Below are 26,505 nucleotides of genomic sequence, written 5' to 3' on the forward strand. Positions count from 1 at the left end.
TGCCTTCACAAACCAGTGGCAAATATTTCATGAATGTTCTGGATGACCACATTTAACTGAACTCATACAAGTTTCAATTTGATTGACATACATTTGAAACCTCCGATCTTCTCTGTTGTCAACTCTCCATGAAGTCTAAATGACCAAAATAAAAAGGAGGGGTTGAGTGCATATGCAGAAATGTTTCACCTGCATTGCTGCTGTAATACAATCCTGTCTGTGACCAACCAGATAAGACGAATTAACAGTTTATACTAACAAGAGCAACGAGCTGGGTGCCACACATGGAGCAGGATCTGCTTACCCTTGTGGGCACCTGAGATTACTCGGTTTTTGGTTGAGTTTGAGTTTTGAGTTTTTTATGTTGTTTTTTCTGTAGTGTACTATTGTTTGTCTGTTGGTTTTTTTTCTTTTCCAGCTGTGGCACTGTCAGTTTATTTTTTACTTATGAGTTTGAATGTCCCTCTAGTATTTTTTACTGATCATAATTACCTTTCTTTCTTTGTTTTAAGTCTTTTAAGATTAAACTGTTTTACTACAGGTATCGCATTTCATCATTATAGACATCAGAAGGGACAATATCATATATGTTATCCTGCCAGACTGATATGTACAACTCACAATAATTCTATACACTTAATTATTGTTTACCTTTTGCTTAAAGTAATAATTCAGAAATTTTGCCAAGAATTTACAGTATCTAAATTGGACCTACCTGTAACCCTAAAACCAGAAATTTTAACCATGATCCAGGAAAATGGTTCAAGGTTAGATGAACCCTACCACAGGGACATGTTTATTTTAGTCATTCCATACACCAAATACAGTTGAAATATGGCTTATAGTATCTGTATCACACAGAACCACAAAAACTTAACATTGATTACTTATCCATAAAACGAGGGCGAGGTTAGTCTGAACCTATTCTAATGAACATGTAGACCTTGCCATGAATAAGAATACCAAATGTAGTTTACCTGTTATCATAATACATGAGAAATAAATAAAAAGTTTCTTGAAAGAGTCACTAAATCATGAAAATGAGGTCAAAGAAAATGGATATATGCCAGATGGAAACTTGAGTTCATAAATCTTTGTACAAATAGTTTACACCATTACCACTGCCAGATTAACATCTGTTTGGCATTCTGGGATAAATGCAGTAGGAGGGATAAATTAAGTATAATCCATCACATGTAAATGTGCATTTCCAATTACAAGAAACTTTATCTGTTTCTAAGTTTGTTTCTGTATTAGTAGTTTTTATTGCCTTTGGAAGAATTTGGTCTTGTCAGATGGCACATCTTTGATAACCTGTGTTACTTCACTCTGGACATTTCAGTGTTTGGCATACTAAATTTGTGCTGATATTTGTCAATTGCTAAAGAAAATAGTTTGACTTCTGGACGTTTCTCTTTTGATTTTTAATAATCGTGTTGATGTTTCTGATATTTCCTTTAATTCATATTGTTGCAATTTGAGATGGACATACCTTTGATGTAATTGGGCTTTTGAATTGCCATTTGATTAGAGATTTTCCAGTTTGAATTTTCCTCAGCGTTCTGTATTTTTGAGATTTTACTTTTTGATATATGGTAAAAGATGTGTTTCTATTTTAAAAAGAGTTGAGACCTAGTTGACATAAAATGTCTTTACTGGTTTAAATGTGCTGTTAAATTGTTTTCTTATTGACATATATCTATACCCTATAATTCCTATGTGTGTTTCAACTTTAGATATTGAGTTGAATTTAACCGTTGAGTGAAACAGCTTCTTATAAATTCTCATTATCATTAACTTAATGTGAATCAATGAACCATGAACATGAGGTTAAGTCGCATGAACTTTACTTCAGACAGAACTACACATCATACAATAACCATGTATACCCAATATAGATCATCTATGATTTAACAGTTAACTGAAAAAATCCTCTTTGAGGAAAACTTTTCGCTGATCAATGAAACATGAAAATGCTATGATTCAAGATTCTTATACTAGTTCAAATGAACTTTAGAATATCAATCAAGCAAATGTTAAAATATATTTATTTCTCATGAAACTTTTTGTCTTTTTGATGGACTTAAACGGACATCCAATTCAAGGTCAAGATCATCTAAATCATCGTCATTATTAGTTACACTGAACACAGGAGTAGATAATTTCCTAGAATTTAAAGTCGTTAGCCATGAAGAACTTTGTGAACACTGTGGAACAATCTCACTTGAATTATTGTTTGATGACTGAAAATTGACTGCTAAGTTTGGTGACTGTGAACTTGAAGGTGTTGAGTCTTTAGAGTGACTATTAGTTGTGTTGCGTACAAGATTCAATAAATCACATGCCCGTTTAATTTTTGCTGAACTATCAATTGTGTCTCTCATCTGAGATTTTGAACCTGCATTAGTTATCGTAACATTTTGTGATTGTATACTGTCTGTCCACAGATGTCCTGACATCATACTTTCAGATAGCCCGCTATCTTCTCCACTTACTTTCCTTTCACTCTTCTGACCCTGATTTAGACTAACATCATCCACAGACCTATTAGTTTCATCACATGACTGCTCTTGTCTTCTTGCAATAGATGAATTAGCTTTATCAAAAGCAAACTGTTTTAACTTTGAAATAGTACTTGATGGAATCTTTTCCTTCATTTCATGGACCTTTTCTTTAATAGTAGTATTTGAATGAGCTTCTTTCTTGTGTCCATTCTTTAAATATTTTTCCTGGGTATCAGTTTCTTCCAAATCATCAGTTTTTCCTTCTGGTTCTTTATTGCCCATTTTAGATTTAAGTTTAGCAACAAGTTTCTTCCCTTTAAAGTTTTTGATATTTGTTTCACCTTTATCTTTCACATAAATGAGTTTACCTTTGCTTTTCAACTCAACATCAATTTCATCTATGAAATCTATATTCTCATCTAGTGCTTCATTTGGTTTGCTATTTAGATGTTTGTGAGTTCTTTCATTCCTATTTTTGATAACACCAGCGACATGATTTTTAGAAACAGGTGTTACTGCCTGCTTGTCATCAAGAACAGACGAGATGTCCAAAGTCTGTATTCCATCATTACGACCTTCAGGGGATACCATTGCCAGTTGCGTTGAAGTGAAAGGAACATCATTTGATTCAACTGGAGTTAGTCCAACAGTTGGACAAACCACAGGATGAGAGAGAGAGAAGGATTCAGTTCCACTACAATTCAGTAAATCTAATGACACATCTACATGATTAACAGAGCTATCAGAACTATTTTCTCTTGATCTAGGTTGTAAATTTGATTCTGTTTTGTTACTTTTGTAATTTTTATCAATTTCCTGACAAGGGAACTGTTTGTAAGAATTCTGATTGATTTCTGTCCTACTTTTTAATCGAAAAGATTTCTCAGCATTTGATGATCCATTGTGTGTTAAATTATTAGGTACAGGTAATTCACTAGATACGGAATTGTTTATGATATTTTCATTAATTGTTCTCTGCTTTGTGACATCTGTTGAAATTTCACCTACTTCAGGAGATGCTTCTCTTTGATGATTAGACAACTGGGTAACGTCCCTTGTTGTCTGTGATTGCGAAATACTACTGTTTTGTAAAACTGCAGAGCTCTGTGATTGGTTAATACTACTATTTTGTAAATCTACAGAGTTCTGTGATGGATTAATACTACTTGTTTGAGAATCAACAGAGTTCTGTGTTATTGTGCCCATAGTTTCTGAGATAACTTCAGTATGAGTTGTATTACTATTCTGTGTATTACTCTGTTGGCTGACATCCACCGTCTCATTTACAATTAGGTTTTTGTAGTTCTCCAGTATTTTCATCTCATCTTCCAAAATATCAGTTAAACTCAATCTATTTAGAACCAGTTCAGCTGAAAAAGATGATTTCCTTTATAGTCACAGCTTTCATTAAAAATTTCAACCTTTGTATTACTGTAAATTCAGAAATTATTGTGAGCATTTATTATTGGGATTTTATCATTTAAGACTTAAATGCGAATTTAATTTTAAGATTTTGTGAAAAAATCGTGTTTAATTCATATAAAATATTTTAAAATGCGAGTTTAAATTATTGCGTTTACAACTCTGCCGCATTTTTCGCAATAATAAAAATCTCGCAATAATTTCTTAATTAACAGTATGCTAACTTTGTGAAAACCTAAGACATATTACATTGATACTTTTTGATAGTTTATTTCTATACAAACAAGGTATATACCGGTACCGTACTTTGACCTATAATGGTTAACTTTTATAAATTGTGACTTGGATGGAGAGTATCTCATAGTCACTCATACCACATCTTCTTATAGCTATATAATTTCAATCTTAAATATATGAATCTGAGATAACAAATCTGTAACATAAGCAATTTTAAAATCACTTGCAGTTTAATGTTAATTTATAACTTTTTACTGTTGTTTCCATACAAAATTATTTTAAGCACATTGGGTGATTTCATGATATATATTTAAAATCAGTGGTGTGTTCTGCACATCTTTTACATACAAATGCTTTTATTTTGAGATATAAAATTATCTACTATAAATTAATCCTTGAATAAAATGAAATGATAGGTGTTCTACATGTCTCTGTCCTGTACACAATTAGGGCTCAAAACACAATAAATAATCTTTGATTTTAATTGGTTGAATTTGGAGTCTGAGTATGTTATGACCACAAGGCCTATTTCCTTATGTAATCAAGAAAAAACTGTATGCAAATAATCAGCGTACACACCTTGTAATTTATATTCTTCCTCTGCACTATCTGGAAAGGCTGTGTGTAAAGCATTGACTCCTCCTAATAATGCTGCTCCCTGAACAATAATAAAAGAATTTATTAAAAGTATTTCTAATATGACGTGCTTCTTTCGCATTGTAAACAACACCGTGATAAAATTCTTGATATATCTATAATTAGCACATACTCAGAGATATACATAATAACGGCTGTTACAATATGCTTCCCATGTACATCCACATGTAATGGAACCTATTTATAAACACTTTGCCAATTTTTTTTTTTTTAAATTGCAATTAAAAAAAGAAAAATAAGTTGTATTCTTATTCAGATGCATAATAAAAAGAATTAATGCACAAGAGCTAAAAGAAATCAACAAAATAAAAATAAATTAAACTTCTGCAAAAGTTTATTTATACTGATTTTGGCGCATTTCAGTCATTTAAAAAAAATGACATCATACCCATGAAAACGCTAGAGTTGAAAGTTTTCTTTTACGTGAGACATCCAAATTCATATAATATTGTATTTAAATTGATTTTTGAGGTAGATTTTATTTAATTTCCTGTTGTATTGCATTTTTCGCATATTACTGATTTCAGCAAGTCAACATGGTGGCTCCTTAGTTACGAAATGTCAACTTTGGATTTGACGGTAGCTTATGAGAGAAACATGTAAATTAATAATGGCAAATGTTGGGTTGGAGAATTAAAAGAATTAAACAGATTTTTTTCTAGCAGTAATTCCCGAAATAATCCATTCAATCTACTGGTATAGATTTATTAGAATGCTTGAGATTTATCTAACGGGGAGTAAAAAAAAACAGCCACACACACAGCATACCCACTCTAGCTTCAGTTTTTTAATGACCGTATATCATTGGCTGTGATATTTGTTAATTTTATCCCTCGCTAACACTCAGGATAAAATTCGAATATCACTGCCCAGGCCATGTGTAAATTTTCAACAATCTATGGCTCCCAAGAATTATTTCTTAAATAACTTTTTTTTTAGCGTGAGTGACTATAAAAAGTAAAATCACAAAAATACTGAACTCAGAGGAAAATCAATTCGGAAAGTCCATAATCACATGGCAAAATCAAATAACAAAACGCATCAAAAACGAATGGACAAGAACTGTATAAAATATCCTTCCTCAAAATAAAATAACTTTGTGATCACCTTTTTCATTAAATTTATTATTTTACAAAATTATATGAAAAACCTTATATTAGAGATAAAAGAATATGTCTATTAATCAAATTATTATAATTGCTTATAAATAATAACAAAACACTTCAAATTTGAATCATGTTAAAATGAAATCATAAGAGAGCAGTATAGACCTGCATGGTTGATTCCATCAATGTGACAGCAACAACTGCATCCTGTACTGTTACTGTGTTTCTGAACATAAGTCTGGCATGAGCTGAAATAAAAAATATATCCTTAAATAAGGAAAGAACTGAAATAGAAAATTTCTGAAATAAAATCATAACATGATAAATATATGCTTGTCCAAGCTCAGGCCATAGTTATTTTATTTTTAGTTTTACGAATCCGCCGACCCTAACTTTTGCCGAATTGGAAAAAAAATAAAATTGGAAAACACCAATTTTTTTTTTAATTTTTATTCCGCCCGCCGCGGTGCTTTGTGCTGTAAAAAAAAATTATTTGGTTTTTAGTTGTATTTTTCGATCTGACTCTGTACAGCGCTTGAAAGAATACGATTTTACGCTTAGCAATCGATGTTAGAAAGGACTTGGCCCAGTGGTTCTGTATTTTGATCTTGCGGTAATCAAGAACAAATTTGTAAAAGGGGAGTCTAGTACATCTATTGGCCAAATAATATCAAATGAACTTCAGGTGTAAGTGAGAAGCCAATCAAGAGTGCTTACGGCAGTGGATCGTATTTGCTTGGACAGGGCCATGGACATGGTGCGATTAGTTCCTCCACAGAACTTGACACGCATGTGCCGGTCGGAGTTATGTCATTGTCAGGGAATCCTTGTCCTGTGATAGTCTGATGGAGGTGACTTATTATGCAGGTATGTAGTTTTAAATTGGAATTTCATCAAGATGAAAAGCAATTCTTAAATATGAAAGTTTGCAACATTTGTGTGTTGGTGAAATGCATGAAAACAAATATTTATAGCTGTGATTTTGTAGTAGTTTCTATCTGAGATTTTTTTCTTACATGTGAAAAAAACATATTAGTAGCCAAAAGCAAACAGTCCACTCTGACTGAATCTTAGTTACAATACTTAGGATAGTCTCTCCAACTTTGCCCCAGGATATATATCATTTGAATTGTCTCCTAGAGGAGGGAATCAAAACCCTCTTACACAAACATTATTGAAGTCTCAAACAATTTTGGAATCTAAATTGTATTTTTCAGTTTAAAACAAAATTCCTATTATATATATATATATAAATATATTAAAAATGTACAACTTACTACAAGGCTGAAAAAGTGGTATGATATGATTGAATCACTGGCATGAATGAAACAATTTCTGAGATTTTTTTCATCTTTTATTTTAAATAGGTATCACACAGGTTTTCAATGATGTTTGCTTTTTTTGCAGGGACTTTGAAGACATTGCAATCCTGAAATAGTTCAGCTCAAGGAAGACTTATGTATTGTGCGGCCCATATGTGAAGGATGCATTGGTAGAGGAATGAAACCTGCGACCAGGAATGCCAAAAAAGTTGAAAAGTCAAAAAAATGAACATTGAACTGTCATTGTCATGTCTGTTGTATTGTAAAAAAAAATTAAAAAAAGTATTTACACTTGAATTAAAATTTGTTTTAATTCCAGATAAAGCACATAGATACTGACATATTAAAGAGTATTCAATCAATCCATGGTCACAGCACAAGCACATGTCATCATTTGTGAAATTCTGCAGTTCGGTTTTGGAAGGTCTTTTGTTTGGAATTTTTTTTCTTCCTCCTACCCATTCTTTTCTTTATAGGTGTCCGTAAAACAAAATTAAAAAAAAAAAAGAAAATCTTGAATTTTTTTATTTATTTTTTTTCGTCCTCCTACCCATTGGTTTTGTAAGAAAATTTCGTAAAACTAAAAATATAATAACTATGGCCTCAACCACTTCACCTTGATTCCAGAATAACATCAGAGGAGTTTAAAGAGCATTTCCAATTTTCTATAATCTTTCATTTTCTATCGTGACATGCATCCTTTGGAAGCTTATAAAACAATGTTTAAAAGTGGCAGAGTTGAAGTCATCTCTTTAAAAGTTTTAAAGATGCCATCACAAGTTGGTTCACCATTTGTGAAATAGCTATGTCATGTCACAAATGTGTAAACAAAATCCCTTTCTTTTTTCCTCAATTGTGGCATGTTCAAGTTCGATTAATCACAGAATTTTTACTTACTAGCTGCCACTTGTGGAGCAGGATCTGTTTACCCTTCTGGAGCATGGAGATGATAAAACGCCTGTTTATTTGTGGGGTTAGCATTGATTAGTTTTTAGTTTGTTTTGTATATTGTTGTTTTGTTTTTTCATCACTTTAATTTATTATCATGTCATTGTCAGTTTCTCTTATGTTTATTGTATCAGCATAGTGACATACATCTTATGTGCTGCAGTAACTTTATTTCCTTTTTTTTTTTAAAGATTTCTGAACTTGCTTTGCTACAGGAATTTGTAATTCAACTGGATTATCAGCATTAAACTTGTGATAGGATAAGATGTCAACCTTAACATATTCTGATTCATAGCAGTATTTCTTACCCAAAGACAACCTTATCATTGTTCTTACAGCAATCTAACAATGACCTAGAGAGTTCTAGCAGCATCTTGTGATAACCTAATCATGATTTAGAGTAACCCAATCAAGTCTCATGTATCACTATGTGACAGCTTATGATCCAGAAGCAATTTCTCTGCATGTTTTGGAGTATTGAAGCATTTCTTACCTTGAGACAATCTTATCATGCTTTGAAGCAACCTCATGGTAGTTCTTGCAGCATTTCTATCATCAGCTCCTCTTTGTGCTTTGTAATACTCTCTTAAAACCCTGTAAAGTTGTTCAATATATTGAATCATTATTTTAATTGATCAGTCTGCTTTAAAAGTATCTATAGTAAATATTTTTTCCTTTATATTCTATTATTCAAGTGTATGATTGTTTTTCTGTCGGAAAGCAGTAATTCTTCAACATAAAGACTTCTCTATTTATTAGCACAAGTTTATGTGCTTACTGTAGCTTTTATCTATTTACTGTATTAGAACACTTATGAAAGTGACTGTGTGATAATAGGATATTGATTGGGCGGCTGTCTCATTGACATAACGTCACCAATCTTGGTCTGTTCACATCACCCAACAATCTAAATACAGTTATTAATGAAGGCTCTAGAGTGTAACTTTAAATAGACATACCTGCTAGCATCTTCAGTAAGTTCTGGATTAATGGTTTTAATCAGTGATATGTAAGCCTGCATCTTCTCCATACTCCACAGAGATCTTGGATCAACATCGCCTACAAGAGTTAATCTGATACAGGAACTAACATTCATAAGTAAAGCTCAGAGCTGAGACAAGGTTAGTATGGTATTATGCTAAATAACACTTATTTGACACTTTTCAAGGAAAAATTTTGAAGCATCTTAAATGAAATATTTTTCAAAATATACTAGTTACAAAAAAAAAGTTGGTATGTGTATAAGATTGACATCCTATCTTACCTAATGGATCTTTATTCTCCAGTATGAATGATGATACAACTCTATCCCAGTCTTCATTCTGTGAGTCTAACAGTACTAATACTAAGTCAAATCTACTCAACAATGGACTGGCTAAAGCAACATTTACACTCAATGACTGTAAATATAGTCAATATAAAACATGATAACGGATATATGGGATTGGAAGTTTAAGTGATCGAATTAAATTAATAGATGTGTTGATATCAACATGATCAAAGATGTCTTTAGTTGTTTTTTCCAAGTCTCAATATTCTGCTTGGTACAGATAGGATTTATATTATATTCTAGTTTATGTTTTGGTTTTAATTTACTGTGTTTTGAACTTGAACTTTTAAAGGTATATCTAATAAATTTTGTATATCTATTCATACCTCATTTGGATCATATTGACCTTTAGGATTGGTAGCAGCCAGGATACTTGTCTTTGTGTCAAGTTTACAAACCATACCAGCCTTAATAAAATATAGCAACACTTAATTATTTCATTGAGCAATGGTTCATTTAGATTTTGTAACTGTCAAATAAAACTACTTCCACAAATAACTTAGTTATTTAAATCAGCAGAAACAAGACCAAAATAGCATTAAAGAGTTATAAAATTTATACATTCTCTTCGCTAATTTTCTCATTATATAGTATAGATATAGCAGTTAGACCAAAACAATTATGTCACTAAAGGGAGTTAATTTGAAATCATATTTATGGATGAAAAATGGAAATGCATGAACATTTTTGTTTAAATATTTTATCCCATCACCTTGGCAACACTGATTGTTTGTTGTTCCATAGCTTCATGTATACTGGCTTTATCATGTTCTTTGATACTATTGAATTCATCAATACAACAGAGACCACCATCAGCTAGGACTAAAGCACCTGCCTCTAATTGCCACTCACCACCATCCTATAATGAAAAATTGTTATTAACATAGTAGTTCTTACCTTAATCATTTCCAGCAGCAAAGTACAAAAATATTCGATTGTAAAAATTTCATGCGTTTTCCATGAATATTGTTATCCAATTGGCTGATATATTCTAATATCAGAATAGATGATGTAATTTTAACAGCTTAAGTATATAGGGAATGGTTCTGTGTTTTGAAATACTATTACAATAGCCAATATATTTGTTTAACTGATATTTACTCTACACTTTTCACAAAATTTTTGTTGTCATTGTTGAAGAATGTACAGTATCCTATAGTTCATAACCTTCTACATCATTTGGTGTCTGGTAAAGAGTTGTCTCATTCATACCTGTCAACCTCTGAAAATGAAAAGTCAGGTCATGACCTGCATTGAGAAAAAAAATCTCAGGTCATAACGCGTACGACATTTTGCGGGCTCAATTGAAGAACAAAAATATGTTTACATATAATTTATATAGTCAATATGTATATGAAACAGTTAGAACATGTATACAAGTTTATTTCAGACTATTGTTATATTCCATAGTAGCAGACTTGGCATTCTTTAAAAGAACTGCACTTGGTTTCAGTTCATAGCAATGCAAATGTGTATTCATTTTACAAGAAAGAAGAGCACTCAGTGTATCCTTATTAAGATCAGCCCTACACTCTGTAGCTATTTTCTTTACTAAAGAAAATGCCCTCTCACTGTCTGCATTGCTGTTTGGCAAAACCAGTAATGTTTTAGCAAGTTTTGACAAAACAAAAAATCTTGGCTTGTTTTCAACTACCACTTTGTTATTTTCAACTGAAAGGGCCCTCTTTACTATTTGGGTGGTTTTAGTTTTTCCACAGGAATAACCTGAAGCTATTTCACAGCTCAGGTAAACAGTCCTACATTTTGACTTTTGGTTACATTGAAAAAGACCGATAAAACCGAAGGTCGCATTACTTCTAAATACCGGAAACAATTCCGGTCAGAAATCCGGGTGAAACGGGTAATGTTAGAAATTCCCGGGACCCGCCGGGTAAAGAAAAACTCCCGGGTGAGAGGTGAAAATAACGGGTGTCACCCGCAAAAAACGGGTGAGTTGACAGGTATGCTCATTGGTAATTATAACACATATCTTCTTATTTCTATAAAGCTCTTCTTCAATAGATATATTAAAGAGGGGCGAAAGATACCAGAGGGACAGTCAAACTCATAAATCGAAAAAAAAAAAATGACAACGCCATGGCTAAAAAATAAAAAAACAAACAGACAAATAATAGTACATATAATATAAGATAATCAGAAAGTATCAAATGGGTAACATTTGCAATTCATAATTGAAGATATATTGCTAAGTAGATACATTTCATTACAATATATCTATTTTTATCCTTCTGATGCAGGTGCAATAATATTGCAATGGCAACACATGATTAATTAGTCATTTGTAAAAACCCACCTTGACAGCTGTAACAGTAAGTCCTGCACTTGTACTACCTATCCCTGTTGTCAAAACTGATCGAGGAGTTATCTTTGTAGCATACTTCAGAAACTGAGATTTTCCTGTTCCTGAAAATATAGCAGGAATTATGTTAATAACCTTTTTCTCACGGCCCTTGTATTTGGCGGCAGAGAGGGTCACTTGTCATCCAAACATATTTAGATTTAGTGATCAGTTAGTTTATCATGGTACAAATATCGTCAGTGTATTATAAGATGTAGTGTGAACTATTGTTGACTTATGATATCCTCATTATAGCTATTCTGTAAACAGCATGTTGATGACCTCTTCTTCAGAGAAAAGGTATGAATACAATTCTTTTTAAATTTAATTTCTACATTTATACTGCAATAACTACTTTACCTGGATCCCCAACTAATAACATGTGTATTTCTCCTCTCACCCTGGTTCCAGTTTCATCCACTCTCTACAAGATCATAAACATACAGTGTATCCTACATTTATCTCCTTTAAATAAATATACAATTAACAAACAAAAGCCAAGTTCAAAATTTGATTAGATTTCACCTAGTCTTAGTTTAATATCTTGTATGTAAGGTTTTGAAACTGATAATAATTTTTAAAAAAGACAATCTATGGTCAAGTCTTAAAATATCCTTATCTACAAAATTCTAAATTTAGTACTTTTTAAAACATTCTGGCCAATCACTTTTTAAAAATATTCCTCTCGACACTATCTTTTGATTGTTAAGAAGCGTATGTTCAAGTTTGGTAAAAATCCAGGACAGTTTATGAATCTAATAATGATACATGTGATAGTTATCTAAATGTAAACAAAGTTGTAAGGGTCATGCAATATCCTCACATTCTGGGGAAAAGCTCATAATTACCCCTTTACCCCCCTCAATTATATAGCATAACTTTAATATGACTACATAGTTGAAAGACTACATATGTTTAAGAAGTGTCTGGTTACATGACAAAGAGAAAATTTATGTCAATTTCTCACGGTTTAAGAGTTGTAGACAAGATTGATATTCCTGTGATGTACCTTTGAATAGCTTACAAACAGGGTCAGGCCATTATATCCACAAGATTAGAGTTGTATGTGGTACTTCTTGAATCCAAACAGCAAGGAAAACATCATTACTACTTAAATTTGTTGGGTAGCTAATTAACACGCTTTGATATCAAATGTATACCGATCAAGATATAAACTGTAACTATATCTCAGTGAGCCTAACCAGTAAAGGCCAAGCAGTATAACGTCAAGATATAAACTGTAACTATATCTCAATGAGCCTAATCAGTAAAGGCTAAGCAGTATAACGTCAAGATATAAACTGTAACTATATCTCAATGAGCCTAACCAGTAAAGGCCAAGCAGTATAACGTCAAGATATAAACTGTAACTATATCTCAATGAGCCTAACCAGTAAAGGCCAAGCAGTATAACGTCAAGATATAAACTGTAACTATATCTCAATGAGCCTAACCAGTAAAGGCCAAGCAGTATAACGTCAAGATATAAACTGTAACTATATCTCAATGAGCCTAACCAGTAAAGGCCAAACAGTATAACATCAAGATATAAACTGTAACTATATCTCAATGAGCCTAACCAGTAAAGGCCAAGCAGTATAACGTCAAGACTTTTATGGCTAACTACTGTGGATTCTATATTATTCGTTGGATACAAATCTTCGTGAATTTCGTGGACACAGGTCAACCACAAAATTAAGTATTCAACAAAATACAAATTTTCTATAAGTTATTATGCAGATTTTGGTAAAACAACGAAATCAAATATCCATGAACATGCAAGTTTTCCTCATCCAAGAAAATTAGTACCCACGAAAATAAATGACTTCACAGTATATATGCACTTACCTGAACCCCACCAGCTAAAGCCATAGCAACTGCAAGTTTGACCACATATAATCCATAGACTTGTGGACAAAAACTGGTCAAGATCTGGTTTCTCCCTGTCAGTGGTTGATGAGAATGACTCTCCCAAAATGATAGGATTTCCTTTTTCTGAAAAATATTCCACACACTCATATCTAAAATATTACACACATTCATATCTAAAAAGAGTAGAATTATAATAAGCTGACATACTGTGGATTCATTTTTGTTTCGTAGGTATCAAATTTAGTTGATAAAGGAAATATTGTATTTAGTGTGCATATTTGATTTCAGAAGTCTGTATACAAGCCTATAGAAAATGTGTACCTTTTTTTTAACTTTGTGGTTGCTTTTTACCATTAAATCTATGAAAATTGGTGTCCCATGAATAGTTCAACAAAACTTTCATATTAGTCAATATAATATACTGTGTATTCTAATAAGTGAAATACCAGATCTTGATTGACGAGAACTGAGTTACGCTGTTCATTGGTCACTAGAACATGGTTAGCTTTCATTACAACTTCAATTTCACATCGACTGTCTACTGATGATGGCCGCCATCTTCTTTTAACTGTTCCACTGTAATAAAATACCATAAAAGACTTTCTAATGAAATCAAATTTTTAAGGTTTATAACTTAAAGTTTACTCTTTCTATCTAGTTTGTGTTTTTTGTACTGTACTGTAGATATGACTCCTTATTTTAAAGATTTATTCTTCTGCTAAATGACTACTATAACAATAGTGAAAACAAGTATAAATAAAAATTCAAACAAAATGAACAATTATACATAAAATGTAAGTCACAATAACCTAGTTTTTATTCTTCATCACTACGACATGTTCAACAATTTTTTTTTTTTTTTATAAAGTTACATATATATATAAAGATCTTGTACAATGATTCATATTTTTTCCCCAACTGATTTCGTCATTTTTAAATGCTTGAGCTTTGATTTTATATGTGCAAGTTCAGCCGAGATGTTCAAAAAGATTGTTAAAAGGATTCTGGAGGGTTGTTCAAGCATATCAATGTCCTTTCAAATAAACTATTTTCATACAATCTTGGTAATCTCGTGAACAAATAAGTGTATTATATGTTTATATTACTACAACTTGGTAGATGTATCTGCTGCTAATGTAGTGTCAACCTATAAGAGTTAATCCTCCAATAGCTTGTGCCTCACTACTGGCATGGTTCAAATGATACAATTTGTCTGTATTACAATTTTCAGTTTATGAATATTGAATCCATACTTAATATATTGATCATATAACAACATCTTTTGCTGGTAAACAGCTTAAGGGTAGTTACCATATAGTGACATCATCCCCTGCCTTACAAGTGTCCACAAGATCCTCCTCTAGTATAACCCACATGGATCGGGGTATAGTCCCTACAGCTAGTTTCTGTACTTGTTCTTGGACCTTTATTTCCTGATAATTTCTACAGTTTACAGGTTGACCTCCTGGAAGTCATTTTCAATACAATTTTTTTATGTTTGAACATTCACATTCACAATTTTATATGAAAATAAAATAAAAGAAGAATATGTCTGAGAATATGAATGCCACTGTATCAATGTTGCAATTTCCCTAAGTGTTTCTCCCCATTGTGTATAAGTTCACAAAATTTGGTGACTTACTGGTATCGTTGACTTGTGTGAAATTTTTAGACTTTCCTGTGTACTTGTATCATTGTCTAGTTAACATGGTTAAGTTTGTGTGAAGTAAACTTAAATTGTATCAATGACATGTGTGAAGTATTTAGAGTTATTTGCATCATTTACTAGTTTAAAATTTGAAGACTTATCTGTATCATTCTTTAGATGAGTTCTATAAGAGTTGCCAGGTGTAGCATTCATTAGTGTGATGACTATAGAGTAACCTGTATCATTTAACATTGTGTAAGTCTTTTGTGTGAAGTTTTGTGTACTTACCTGTAGCAATGACAAGTGTAAAATCTGTGTACTTACCTCTATCATTGACTCATGTGAAGTCTAAAGATTCACCTGTATCATCGACTAGTGTGAAGTCTGTAGTCTTACCTGTGTCATTGACAAGTGTGAAGTCTAGATTTACCTGTATCATAGATTAGTGTGAAGTCTGTAGTCTTACCTGTGTCATTGACAAGTGTAAAGTTTGTGGAGTTACATGCTTCATTAGTACACTTGTTTGGTTTCCCTACTGAATAAAACTGTTCAATGTCAGCCTGAAATAGAGAATTTCATTTTTTGGTAAACATATATACATTACACTTTTATAATTCAATCATGTTACAATGAGTTAATTTCATGATAGAAATATATATAAGATATAAGATATCCCTGGTAATGCTTATTCTTTTTTTAATTTAATTTCTAAGAAGATAAAAACACATTATAAAAATATCATTTAAATTATTTTTTTAATGCATATTCACATAATAAAAATTAATGCAAAGAGAATTCCTTAATAACTAAAAAAAAGAGTTTTATGCTAATTAAATGTCAGTACCTCTACTGTAAATATACTTCTACATTTAGCACAGATATAATCTTTTTCATACTCTAACATCTTCATAACAGTGGTTCTTATCACAGTTCCTATAAAATATATATATAACAATGATGATAAATGTTTTCAAAAACTATATTTAATGCAAAGAAATATCACCAAAAATGCAATATTAAGGAAACTTATTAGGATAGTTGGGAAAAGCTTCCATATATACATCCTGGTCCAATGCATGCTGTATGGTTGCTGAACAAATTATGTACATGCATCACTTAGTGTGTTTCTAAACTATTTACTGTCAACAGGCAATATCAACATTTTTAGCAGCAGGAAAAAAAAATAGAGAAAACAGTTTAGTGGAACAGTTTTACACCTTTTTAAAACAAAACGTTGTCAAGAGAAACTGTTTTTGACAAAAATATGTCATAGAAAGGCTTTAATACCTGTTTTTGACCCAAAAAAAGACTATCAAGTGGAACTACTTGTTTTAGATAAGAAACTGTTTTTGCATAAAAATATGAAGGTGTGTTAGGATTGCCAACTATCAGTCAAATAACAAATGATGTCTACCTGTTATTGACAAGAAGCTGTCTACATCAGCAGTTCTAGGTAGTGTAGTTCTAGTCAGCTCAGGACAAACAGGCAAAGACATAATTCTAGCATGGATATGTTTCTTTACATTCTGAAAAAAATATATATTCATAAGAATTACTGATAACTTTTTGGCAGACTTTGTGTCGTTGCTGATAAATTCCTGCTGTCATCTCAAAGCCTTGAAAAGAGAATTACGCAGCGACTGAGCAGGATGATATATGGATAGGGAAGGACGATAAGTAATAATATCATTGCTTGTATATAAAAACAATTATAATACCATTTCAATGGTGGAGCAGTTAATGGAAGAAGAATTTGTACTTTAACAAGTTATATAAATAGAACCAAAATTAGGATTTTCCCTTCACTCCTGACTTTGAACCAAGTTGTAAATGTTTTAAATGGAATCAAATGATCTCAAATTATCCCCATGGATCAAAGGAATATTTTACTGTAAATAGCTGTGATTCTAATCATTGGTACATCTACACTAATTCAACTATTTAAACTCAATTTTTTTCATAAGTTTTACCTCCATATACCAATACTGAATTTTAAGTATAATTGCTGACTTAAGAATTGGGAGTAGCAAAAAAGTTCCTTTTTCTTGAATTATTTGATGTCTTAAATACTCAGCTGATTCAAATTAGTTCTTTTACTATAGATTTTCATATGATAAAAACATAATCATTTGTACCTTCAACATAGTAAAAATATCTATAAAAACAAAATTATCAACCAAATCTCAATATACATATGACTGTCGGCAAATGCTTGGTTAATCTCCATCATGGTAGATAAAGTGGATACCTTGTGTATGCAGGGTTGTCCACAAAAAAAAAACATAAAATGTAAAACGGGTCTTCACTTATTTAAATTCGCTTACCATAACATTTTTCTGTCGATGATTTATCATCAAGACACTCTGACTTTCCACCATTGCTGCATCAAACACAGGAAACAACTTATCAGGATTGGATAACAGCACTTCACATATTGACATGTTGTGTTCAAATAATGACAGGGCACTGAAAATAACACTTCACAGATTGACATGCTGTGTTTAAATAATGACAGGGCACTGAAAATAACACTTCACAGATTGACATGTTGTGTTCAAATAATGACAGGGCACTGAAAATAACACTTCACAGATTGACATGTTGTGTTCAAATAATGACAGGGCACTGAAAATAACACTTCACAGATTGACATGTTGTGTTTAAATAATGACAGGGCACTGAAAATAACACTTCACAGATTGACATGTTGTGTTTAAATAATGACAGGGCACTGAAAATAACACTTCACAGATTGACATGTTGTGTTCAAATAATGACAGGGCACTGAAAATAACACTTCACAGATTGACATGTTGTGTTTAAATAATGACAGGGCACTGAAAATAACACTTCACAGATTGACAATTCATAGTTGTGACAAGTGGCAGAGTGGATTAATTTACTATATATACAATATGGCTTGGTATTGAACAAACAATATTTTGTTCGACTTAAGCAACACAACAGGTGCCACATGTGGAGCAGGATCTGCTCTCATCTGAGATCACCCCCAGTTTTTGGTGGGGTTTGTTTTACTTAGTCTCTAGTTTTTCTATGTTGTGTCTTGTGTACTTTTATTTGTCTATTTGTCTTTTTCTTTTTTAGCAATGGCATTGTCAGTTAATTTCAATTTATGAGTTTGAATGTCACTCTGGTATCTTTCCCCCCCTCTTTTAAGCAATAATGATTTTAAAAGTCTACTGATTTGTATGCCCAGTCTTTGGGACCACTTAATAATTTCTTTTGCAATTAAGCAAACCACCATGTTATGATATACATAACTACAGTGATAACTAATTCTAGTTTTACATAAATACAGCAATAAATAGTTCTAGTTTTACATATTTACTTGACAGTAACGGAGAAGTGATCTTCATTATCCTCATTCAGTAAAATATCCACCAAGTGTGATGTATGATGTTCTAATACATATCTCTGTAGGATGGCTGAAAAAAGGTACAAATTTCACTTGTAAATAAAATATTTTAAACAGAAGATATTACATTTTGACAGGAACATTCCTTTTATGTTGTACTTTGAATATTAACTTATCAAAGTTCCAACTTTAGAACAATGATGAATGTGCAGTTTATATACTGTGAAAGTACTTTAATTTGTGGTTATCAATTTTTGTGGTTTGGGCAACATTTACATGTTCGTGGGTTTTTAAATTAGTGGATTTTAGTTTTCTAAAAAAAAATTGAAAAATCAAAGCCATTAGAAGGTTACAAATTGTCTGGATTGAAGGAAATTGCAAAGTAAACATTGACCTGTGTAAAACGTAGTGACTACGCTAATTAACCCGAGATAGAGTGTTCAACAGATTAAAGACCATTTAAGGTGTTAATTCAGTCAGAGCTCAGACATAAACAAGTCGATTTTTGTTTTCGACTTAAAGAAGTCAAAACATGTATTTATTATAAAAATGTGTTTTCAATTCTAGACTTATAGGTCTATTTATGTTGATGAATAAACTTAATTTTACTTGGTGGCCAAAGTACACCACCTATGACAGCAAAAACCTGTCTGAGAGTTCACAAGGACTTGAGCTATCTATATTTAATGATCTAATTGAACATCCTTACTAAACACAAATGTTTTACCTCATTAAGTGTGGTTCCAGGTGGTTGCATTGTAAGGTTAATTAACATTATCTCCAATTTTTTAGACTCTCATTCATATTTTTCTTTAGAAGACAAAGCATTGTCTTTCAATGTTGTCATTATTTGATTTAGATGCATGACCTCTTTATAAATATGCGTGGGTCTTGAAGTTAACCAATTTTGATCACTTATCGACTTGTAGGAGTCGGTATTTGCAACTTTTTTTATTCTGGTCAATTATTTCTTGCTTAACAATATTTGACTTATTAAAGTCGTATTTTGTCTTGCATATTAAAGGGAGACAAATCCTAAAACTAACAAATTTAGACCTCTATGAGTCAAAAGCAGATTCAGACTTATTCATGTCTGAGCTCTTAAACATGTCACCTAAAGAAAATTGGGTTTTGTCATGAGAATTAAAACATGAAAAGTTGTACATTTAAGGTTATCAAAGATTTTAAATGGGTATAATCCTGCATGCAGTTGTTGTTCATAGTGCTTTTGCCCTGTGACTTCTATTATAGTATTCTCAGATTTGGCGATATTCAATATATTCTGTAGATCATACTACATGCTGATCTTTTCCATGGCTTGATTTGGATAACGGTTGTTTTATTTCGCTGGACACTTAAATTCGTGGATAAAGTCATCCCCGAATACCACGAAAATTGGTTTCCCACGAATAAAAGTACTTTCACAGTATCTCGTTTCATCCCGATTTCCTGGTTTAAAAAGTGAAAATAAAAATAGGCAAATCCAAACTATCACCTTTACGTATGACTTTACAACAAAAGGAACTTACGTTTCTCTATTTTTTGTGCTATTTTCATATTTCCTGACCGTTGTGAGAAAAATATTTCTCCTCACTAGTGAAAAATCTGTTCTTGGCTAATAATTGGTTGAATTTTAAGTGTGATGTTAAATTTTCTTGTTTTCTTCTGAATTTTCTCATTGTGATGTCATGAAAAAAGACGACAATGCCTGATAACGTCACATCAAAAGTACACAACTTTCCTCAAATCTTTGAAAAGGAGGGATAAAAACCATAAGAGAAACAGATTCCACCACTGTAACTCGTGTATTAAAGACCAAACAGCCTATTCATTTCTACAGGCATAATTCTTTTTTCACACTAAACAGTAGATTTGTATCTTTTAAATACAGGTTCAAGAGTTTAGGACTCATATTGTTTTGATCTTTAAAAATATGTTTTATTTCATTCCCGCCAACAATTAAACTTAAAACTGAAAAACGTTTCCAGTATTAAAAAATATCCACCAGTGATTTCTTCATAAAAAAATAAAGAAGGAAAGTGCCATATGTACTTTAGGCAAGGATTTTTTAATTTGTTGGTTTACGGATCCGCCGACCCGATTTTGCTGATTTCCAGAATAAAAATAAAATTGACTTTTCATGCTTTTTTATTCCCGCCGACCCTAACAAATGCATTATCCCTGAAAAATAATTAATATGTCCTTTTTTTATGAAAGGAAATGCATAAATCACTTAATACAGAAGTGATGACACTTTCTGTTGTGAAAAAATGATCGAAACTTTCAGTTTACGTTTCTAAAAATAGACAAATCAATTATTAATGACCTTGAAATATTGTTTGCGCAAATAATTTTGCAGATCGAAATCTGTGTTTAAAAATAGTTACACAATAAGTTCGTTTCCTTTATTTGTCACCAGTCCGTAAGATGCCTGTTCTCATAGAAATAGACTTGTCAAAATGTGGACAGGTGGAAGTTCAAGACACCGAGTAAAAGTTCTGAATTTTAATAAATCATTTGAAATTTTCTTGTTTTCATAGATAATAAAAAAATATGTTCCATTTGGATAAAAAAAACGTGAATGCATGGCAACTATTATTTAACCCGATATTCTCGTTTTTCCAGTGGACGAGTCTATTACGTTTTTGACACGCGTGTTGAAACTTATTTTCGTACGACGTTTTTACATTTTTATCTTTATCAGTTTTCGTGCTAATTACTATTCACCAAGTTTTAATTAAGAGCTACCGACATGAATCTCTTTATCTTGTTTGTGAAATGACGATTTAATTTCGTCTATGTCCATGCACCCCTTTTTTACGGGAAATTATTAGACAATGTCATGCGATGTTTATTACAGCTGAGAAATACTATTTCATCCACGGGGGGTAACTTCGATATTTTTTTGGTAGGGATGTGCCATTTTTGCCTCAAAAAACGTACCCATTTTAATATAACATTTACTGAAATTCAGTACCTATAAATATATAAATATTTAAGAAAGAATGCCCTATACTTATATACAATATTTAAAATATGACCCATGCTTATATAAGCACTAACTCATCATCACTCATAATTCATAAATATACCAGCTACCCTTAAGTTTTTATATATGAATTGACATCGTTTGGTGCACATATCAATAAAAATATTTACATATATGTAGATCATACCCCAAATCAATATACAATTATCAAACGTAAATGCATTTTAATATAGGATGTCATTAAAAAGGAGGGGCATTTTTATATAAAATCTTGCAAAATTATGACCCATATTTTTGGCACATCCCCGTATACCCAATAATAGGAAGTTACCCCCCCGTGATTTCATCGAACTAAAATTTAAGAATGATGACAAAATAGTATGACAAACATATTATTAGAAAGGTGAAATATATATATATTCATTTTGCATATCAGTTTTATGTCTTGAAAGATCTTTTTTTTTCTTTTTTTTTACCGACCGACCGACCCGACTTTTTCATGGAGAAAATCCGTAAACCAACAAATTAAAAAACCGTGGCCTTACAAAATAAACCAAAAAAAAGTGTATGTCACCGACCTTTCAAAAAAGTTATGAGTAAGTTTCATGTTTTTTTTCTCGTTCGTTTTGAAGAAAAGAGTTGTCTTTCTTCAGAACATTGCATCTGACGTCATAGTACAAACTTTCCTTGCTGGCGCACTATTTGAAAAAAAAAAATCGCAAATTGGACGTTTGAAACCCTCATTTAAATTTCAAGAATAACAACTATATTCACCTACTTTATTATCCGGTAATACTAGAGATTAAGCATGTATCAGTTTCAGGTCTTAAAATGTTGTTGCAGCACAATATAAACCTTCATAAACACCATCAGTCGGAATGGAAAACTGTTAGAAACAACCTTTCACGCCGCTTTTGTATTGAAAGTCTGTTTTTGTCCTCTGTCCCTCATAAACATAATTATTGAAAATAAAAAAAAGAAATGAAAGATGGCACTGGTTAACTTACAGAGAATTTGACTATACCAGACTAGATGTACTTGTTCCTTTTTCGCGTCAATTTCACTGAGAAGTTTGCCGTAACGAACTTATTCGGTACTGTTGACAGACGGACATACAAAAGCATGGACGGACTTCTTTATACCATTATTTTTCCCGACTAAGACGAACGTTTAGAAATTATTGCATCAAGTTTGTAAATTCATTTTTTTTTGAATATTTAAGATATAAGGAATATAAATTATAGGTATACATTTGTAATATATGAATGACAGTTTTGATTCTAAAACGTTAAACATCTATTTTAAAATACAAATGTATTATCCTTTTATTACTAAATGTACCTCGTGTGTTTCGAATCAACGAGACAGTAAATATAAAATACAAAAAGTTTTTGATTCAAAAATTAATTTAGAAATAATTTTCCGTTGAAAACTACAAAGTAAGATTTCTCCAACAGGATAAAATATAATAAATCTAAATTGCTCATTTTGGAAATTAAGACAAAGAAAAGGTTGTTGCCGGCATTGAAAATCGAATTTGTTTTCAACCTTTCCGGCCACAGTTGTAGCTAAATTAAAGGGAGCGATTTTATGTAAGATATTATTCTTGGAGCAATTGTTTTTGTCATAAGTTAAATTTACAATTAAGTTTTAAACACAGAAAATTTTTATTTTAATTCACATTCGCTTCAGTATTAGTTTTATTGATATTTGCCTTACAGCTAATTTCCTACTGGATGTAGGGTAAAACTTTGGTTGGCTTCCTTGCTTTGTTTATATTAATAAAATTGAGAATGGAAATGGGGAATGAGTCAAAGAGACAACAACCCGACCATAGAAAAAAACAACAGCAGAAGGTCACCAACAGGTCTTCAATGTAGCGAGAAATTCTCGCACCCGAGGCGTCCTTCAACTGGCCCCTAAACAAATATATACTAGTTCAGTGATAATGAACGCCATACTAATTTCCAAATTGTACACAAGAAACTAAAATTAAAATATTACAAGACTAACAAAGGCCAGAGGCTCCTGACTTGGGACAGGCGCAAAAATGCAGCATGGTTAAACATGTTTGTGAGATCTCAACCCTCCCCCTATACCGCTAGCCAAAGTAGAAAAGTAAACGCATAACAATACGCACATTAAAACTCTGTAATTAAGATTGACATCTATATATCTTTATATAGGTATGTAAACCTGTATATATGCTATTTAATTGAATTGGACGTTATCAAAATATAATTATACAAAATATACAAACAAAGCAAGCAGGCAAACCAAAGTGTTTATCTACATACATTAGGAAATTAGCTGTAAGCTTCAGTGAGATTAGGCGAAATGATTATCAGGAGAATACTAAATTTTTGAATTTTTTGAAAAATTGACACTTAAATTAGAAGAATCATTGCATAAGGAACATGTAAACTAAGTTTTAAGTTGATAGGACTTCAACTCCGTCAAAAACTACCTTGACTCAAATTTGCAACCAAAAACTTTAACCTGAAGCGGGACAGATGGACAAACGAACGGACGCACAGACCAGAAAACATAATGCCCATAAATCGGGCATAAAAATAACTTTCACCTAACCTGTACACAATCGGCGCAAACGAAAGACAAAATCTACACAAGTGAAGAATAAAACTAGAGGCTCTAAAGAGCCTGTGTCGCTCACCTTGGTCTATGTGAATATTAAACAATGGACACAGATGGATTCATGACAAAATTGTGTTTTGGTGATGGTGATGTGTTTGTAGATCTTACTTTACTAAACATTCTTGCTGCTTACAACTATCTCTCTCTATAATAGTACTTTCTGTGGAAAATGTTATTGAAAATCTTCAAATTTTAAGAAAATTGTTAAAAATTGACTATGAAGGGCAATAACTCCTTAGGGGGTCAATTGACTATTTTGGTCATACTGACTTATTTTTAGTCCTTACTTTGCTGTACATTATTGCTGTTTACAGTTTTTCTCTATCTATAATAATATTCAAGATAATAACAAAAAAACAGCAAAATTTCCTCAAAATTACCAATTCAGGGGCAGCAACCGATTATCCGATTCATCTGAAAATTCCAGGGCAGATAGATCGTGACCTGATCAACAATTTTACTCCCTGTCAGATTTGCTCTAAATGCTTTGGTTTTTGAGTTATAAGCCAAAAACTGCATTTTACCCCTATGTTCAATTTTTAGCCATGGCGGCCATCTTGGTTTGTTGGCCGGGTCACCGGACACATTTTACTAAACTAAATACCCCAATGATGATTATGGCCAAGTTTGGTTAAATTTGGCCCAGTAGTTTCAGAGGAGAAGATTTTTGTAAAAGTTAACGCAGGACGACGCCGGACGCCAAGTGATGAGAAAAGCTCACTTGGCCTTTCCGCCAGGTGAGCTAAAAATGAAATGCAGATCGACGCAAATATAAGACAAAATCTATGCATGTGAAAGAATAAAAGAAAATGAAAAGAACGGCGCAAATATAAAAATTCGAGATCAAAATTTATATTTTATTATTTTTATTAGAACGAAGGTTAAATATATTGTAGTATCGTTTGTGTCCATTTGTGTTAAAAATCCACAGGATATTCAAGTAGCGCGACGCATAATAGTTCCTCTTTTCTTGGAGACGTAGCGTACATCATGTTGGAATGCGTGAAAAACGTGAAATAGGACGTTATTATTTGACGTTTTTTCATTGCTAGAAACAACGTCATAGAGCTTTTATGTCACTACCAAGTTGCGTTAGATGATGCGCATAAACAACAGGCTGTTTGGTCTTTAAGATATTTCTCCACTCTCAACAGTTAAATTTTAATTATTTAAAGAGCTTGGCAAGCCTTGTGCTTTAAATATAAAAATTTAACTGTCTGGAGTGGAGAAAATTTATGATGAAAACTTGACAGCCCTGTAATACGATAGAAATTATTTATAGCACAAAAACTTTTACATATTTTATCTAAAACATTTACATGCGCATCCAAAATACATGGCAAAATAATTAGTTTATTGATGGTAGAAGTAGTAGAAGTCAGAGCAAACTCGGACATTAATAATGACATGAGAGTGTTCCCTGATGAAAAAAACAAATCAAACTATACAAAATCACAATACAACTCGATCTTTTGTGGGTGTTCAATCGATGGGACAAATCACACTTATGTAGATATGGTACCTTTGTATTCTACAAATACGTTTAAATTTGCATTTTCTTCCGTTTCTTGATTCTCATTCTGATTCATTTTCAATTTGTACCATTTACATTTCCCGCCATATTTAGAATAGTGGACAAAAATAGATATCTATAACCCTGTACACAGTTCCGATTAAAGCACCAAATGACCGTTAAAGTCGAAAAAAGTTACCCTCCTTTTTTATTGTTCATTCTTATTTTTTTAAACCTAAACCACGATTTGTATAGTCAGACTATACAAATCCTTTCCTCAACTTATAAACTAAAAATAATGCAATCATCGTTTTATTTGTCTCAATCTGTGACTACCATAACTGGTCGTGTATAGTATGCAGTTCTGTAAAGTACACCCCCTTTTCGTTTCGAAAAATAAAAAAAAAAATGTTGGAAAAGTTTTAAAAAAAAAAGATTATTAAAATTTAAAGTGTAGTTCGTTGTAAAATCCTTTGATAAGGACCTTTTAATCCATGCATCTAATCTTCATTTAAGTCAATTTTATAGAAGTAAAGTTATTGATAAAAGATTCTTTCAAACCAACAT

At 31.9% G+C, this 26,505-nt stretch overlaps 1 protein-coding gene across 1 annotated transcript; it reads right to left on the reverse strand.

Moving 5' to 3' along the window:
- Positions 1-2,030: 2,030 nt before the first annotated feature.
- LOC139480926 (uncharacterized) lies at positions 2,031-26,067 on the reverse strand. Its single transcript, XM_071263893.1, has 19 exons — positions 25,948-26,067; positions 18,755-18,851; positions 17,730-17,871; positions 16,820-16,931; positions 16,250-16,338; positions 15,872-15,965; positions 15,069-15,222; positions 14,204-14,333; positions 13,734-13,880; positions 12,246-12,309; positions 11,841-11,950; positions 10,239-10,385; positions 9,853-9,933; positions 9,461-9,596; positions 9,156-9,255; positions 8,690-8,790; positions 6,092-6,174; positions 4,743-4,821; positions 2,031-3,874 (listed from the first exon to the last, which is right to left on the reverse strand). The coding sequence occupies exons 1-19, from the start codon at positions 26,012-26,014 to the stop codon at positions 2,055-2,057; spliced, it is 3,753 nt and encodes a 1,250-aa protein (XP_071119994.1). The 5' UTR covers positions 26,015-26,067; the 3' UTR covers positions 2,031-2,054.
- Positions 26,068-26,505: the final 438 nt, after the last annotated feature.

This window comes from Mytilus edulis, chromosome 7, assembly GCF_963676685.1.
Source record: "Mytilus edulis chromosome 7, xbMytEdul2.2, whole genome shotgun sequence".
NCBI lineage: Eukaryota > Metazoa > Mollusca > Bivalvia > Mytilida > Mytilidae > Mytilus > Mytilus edulis.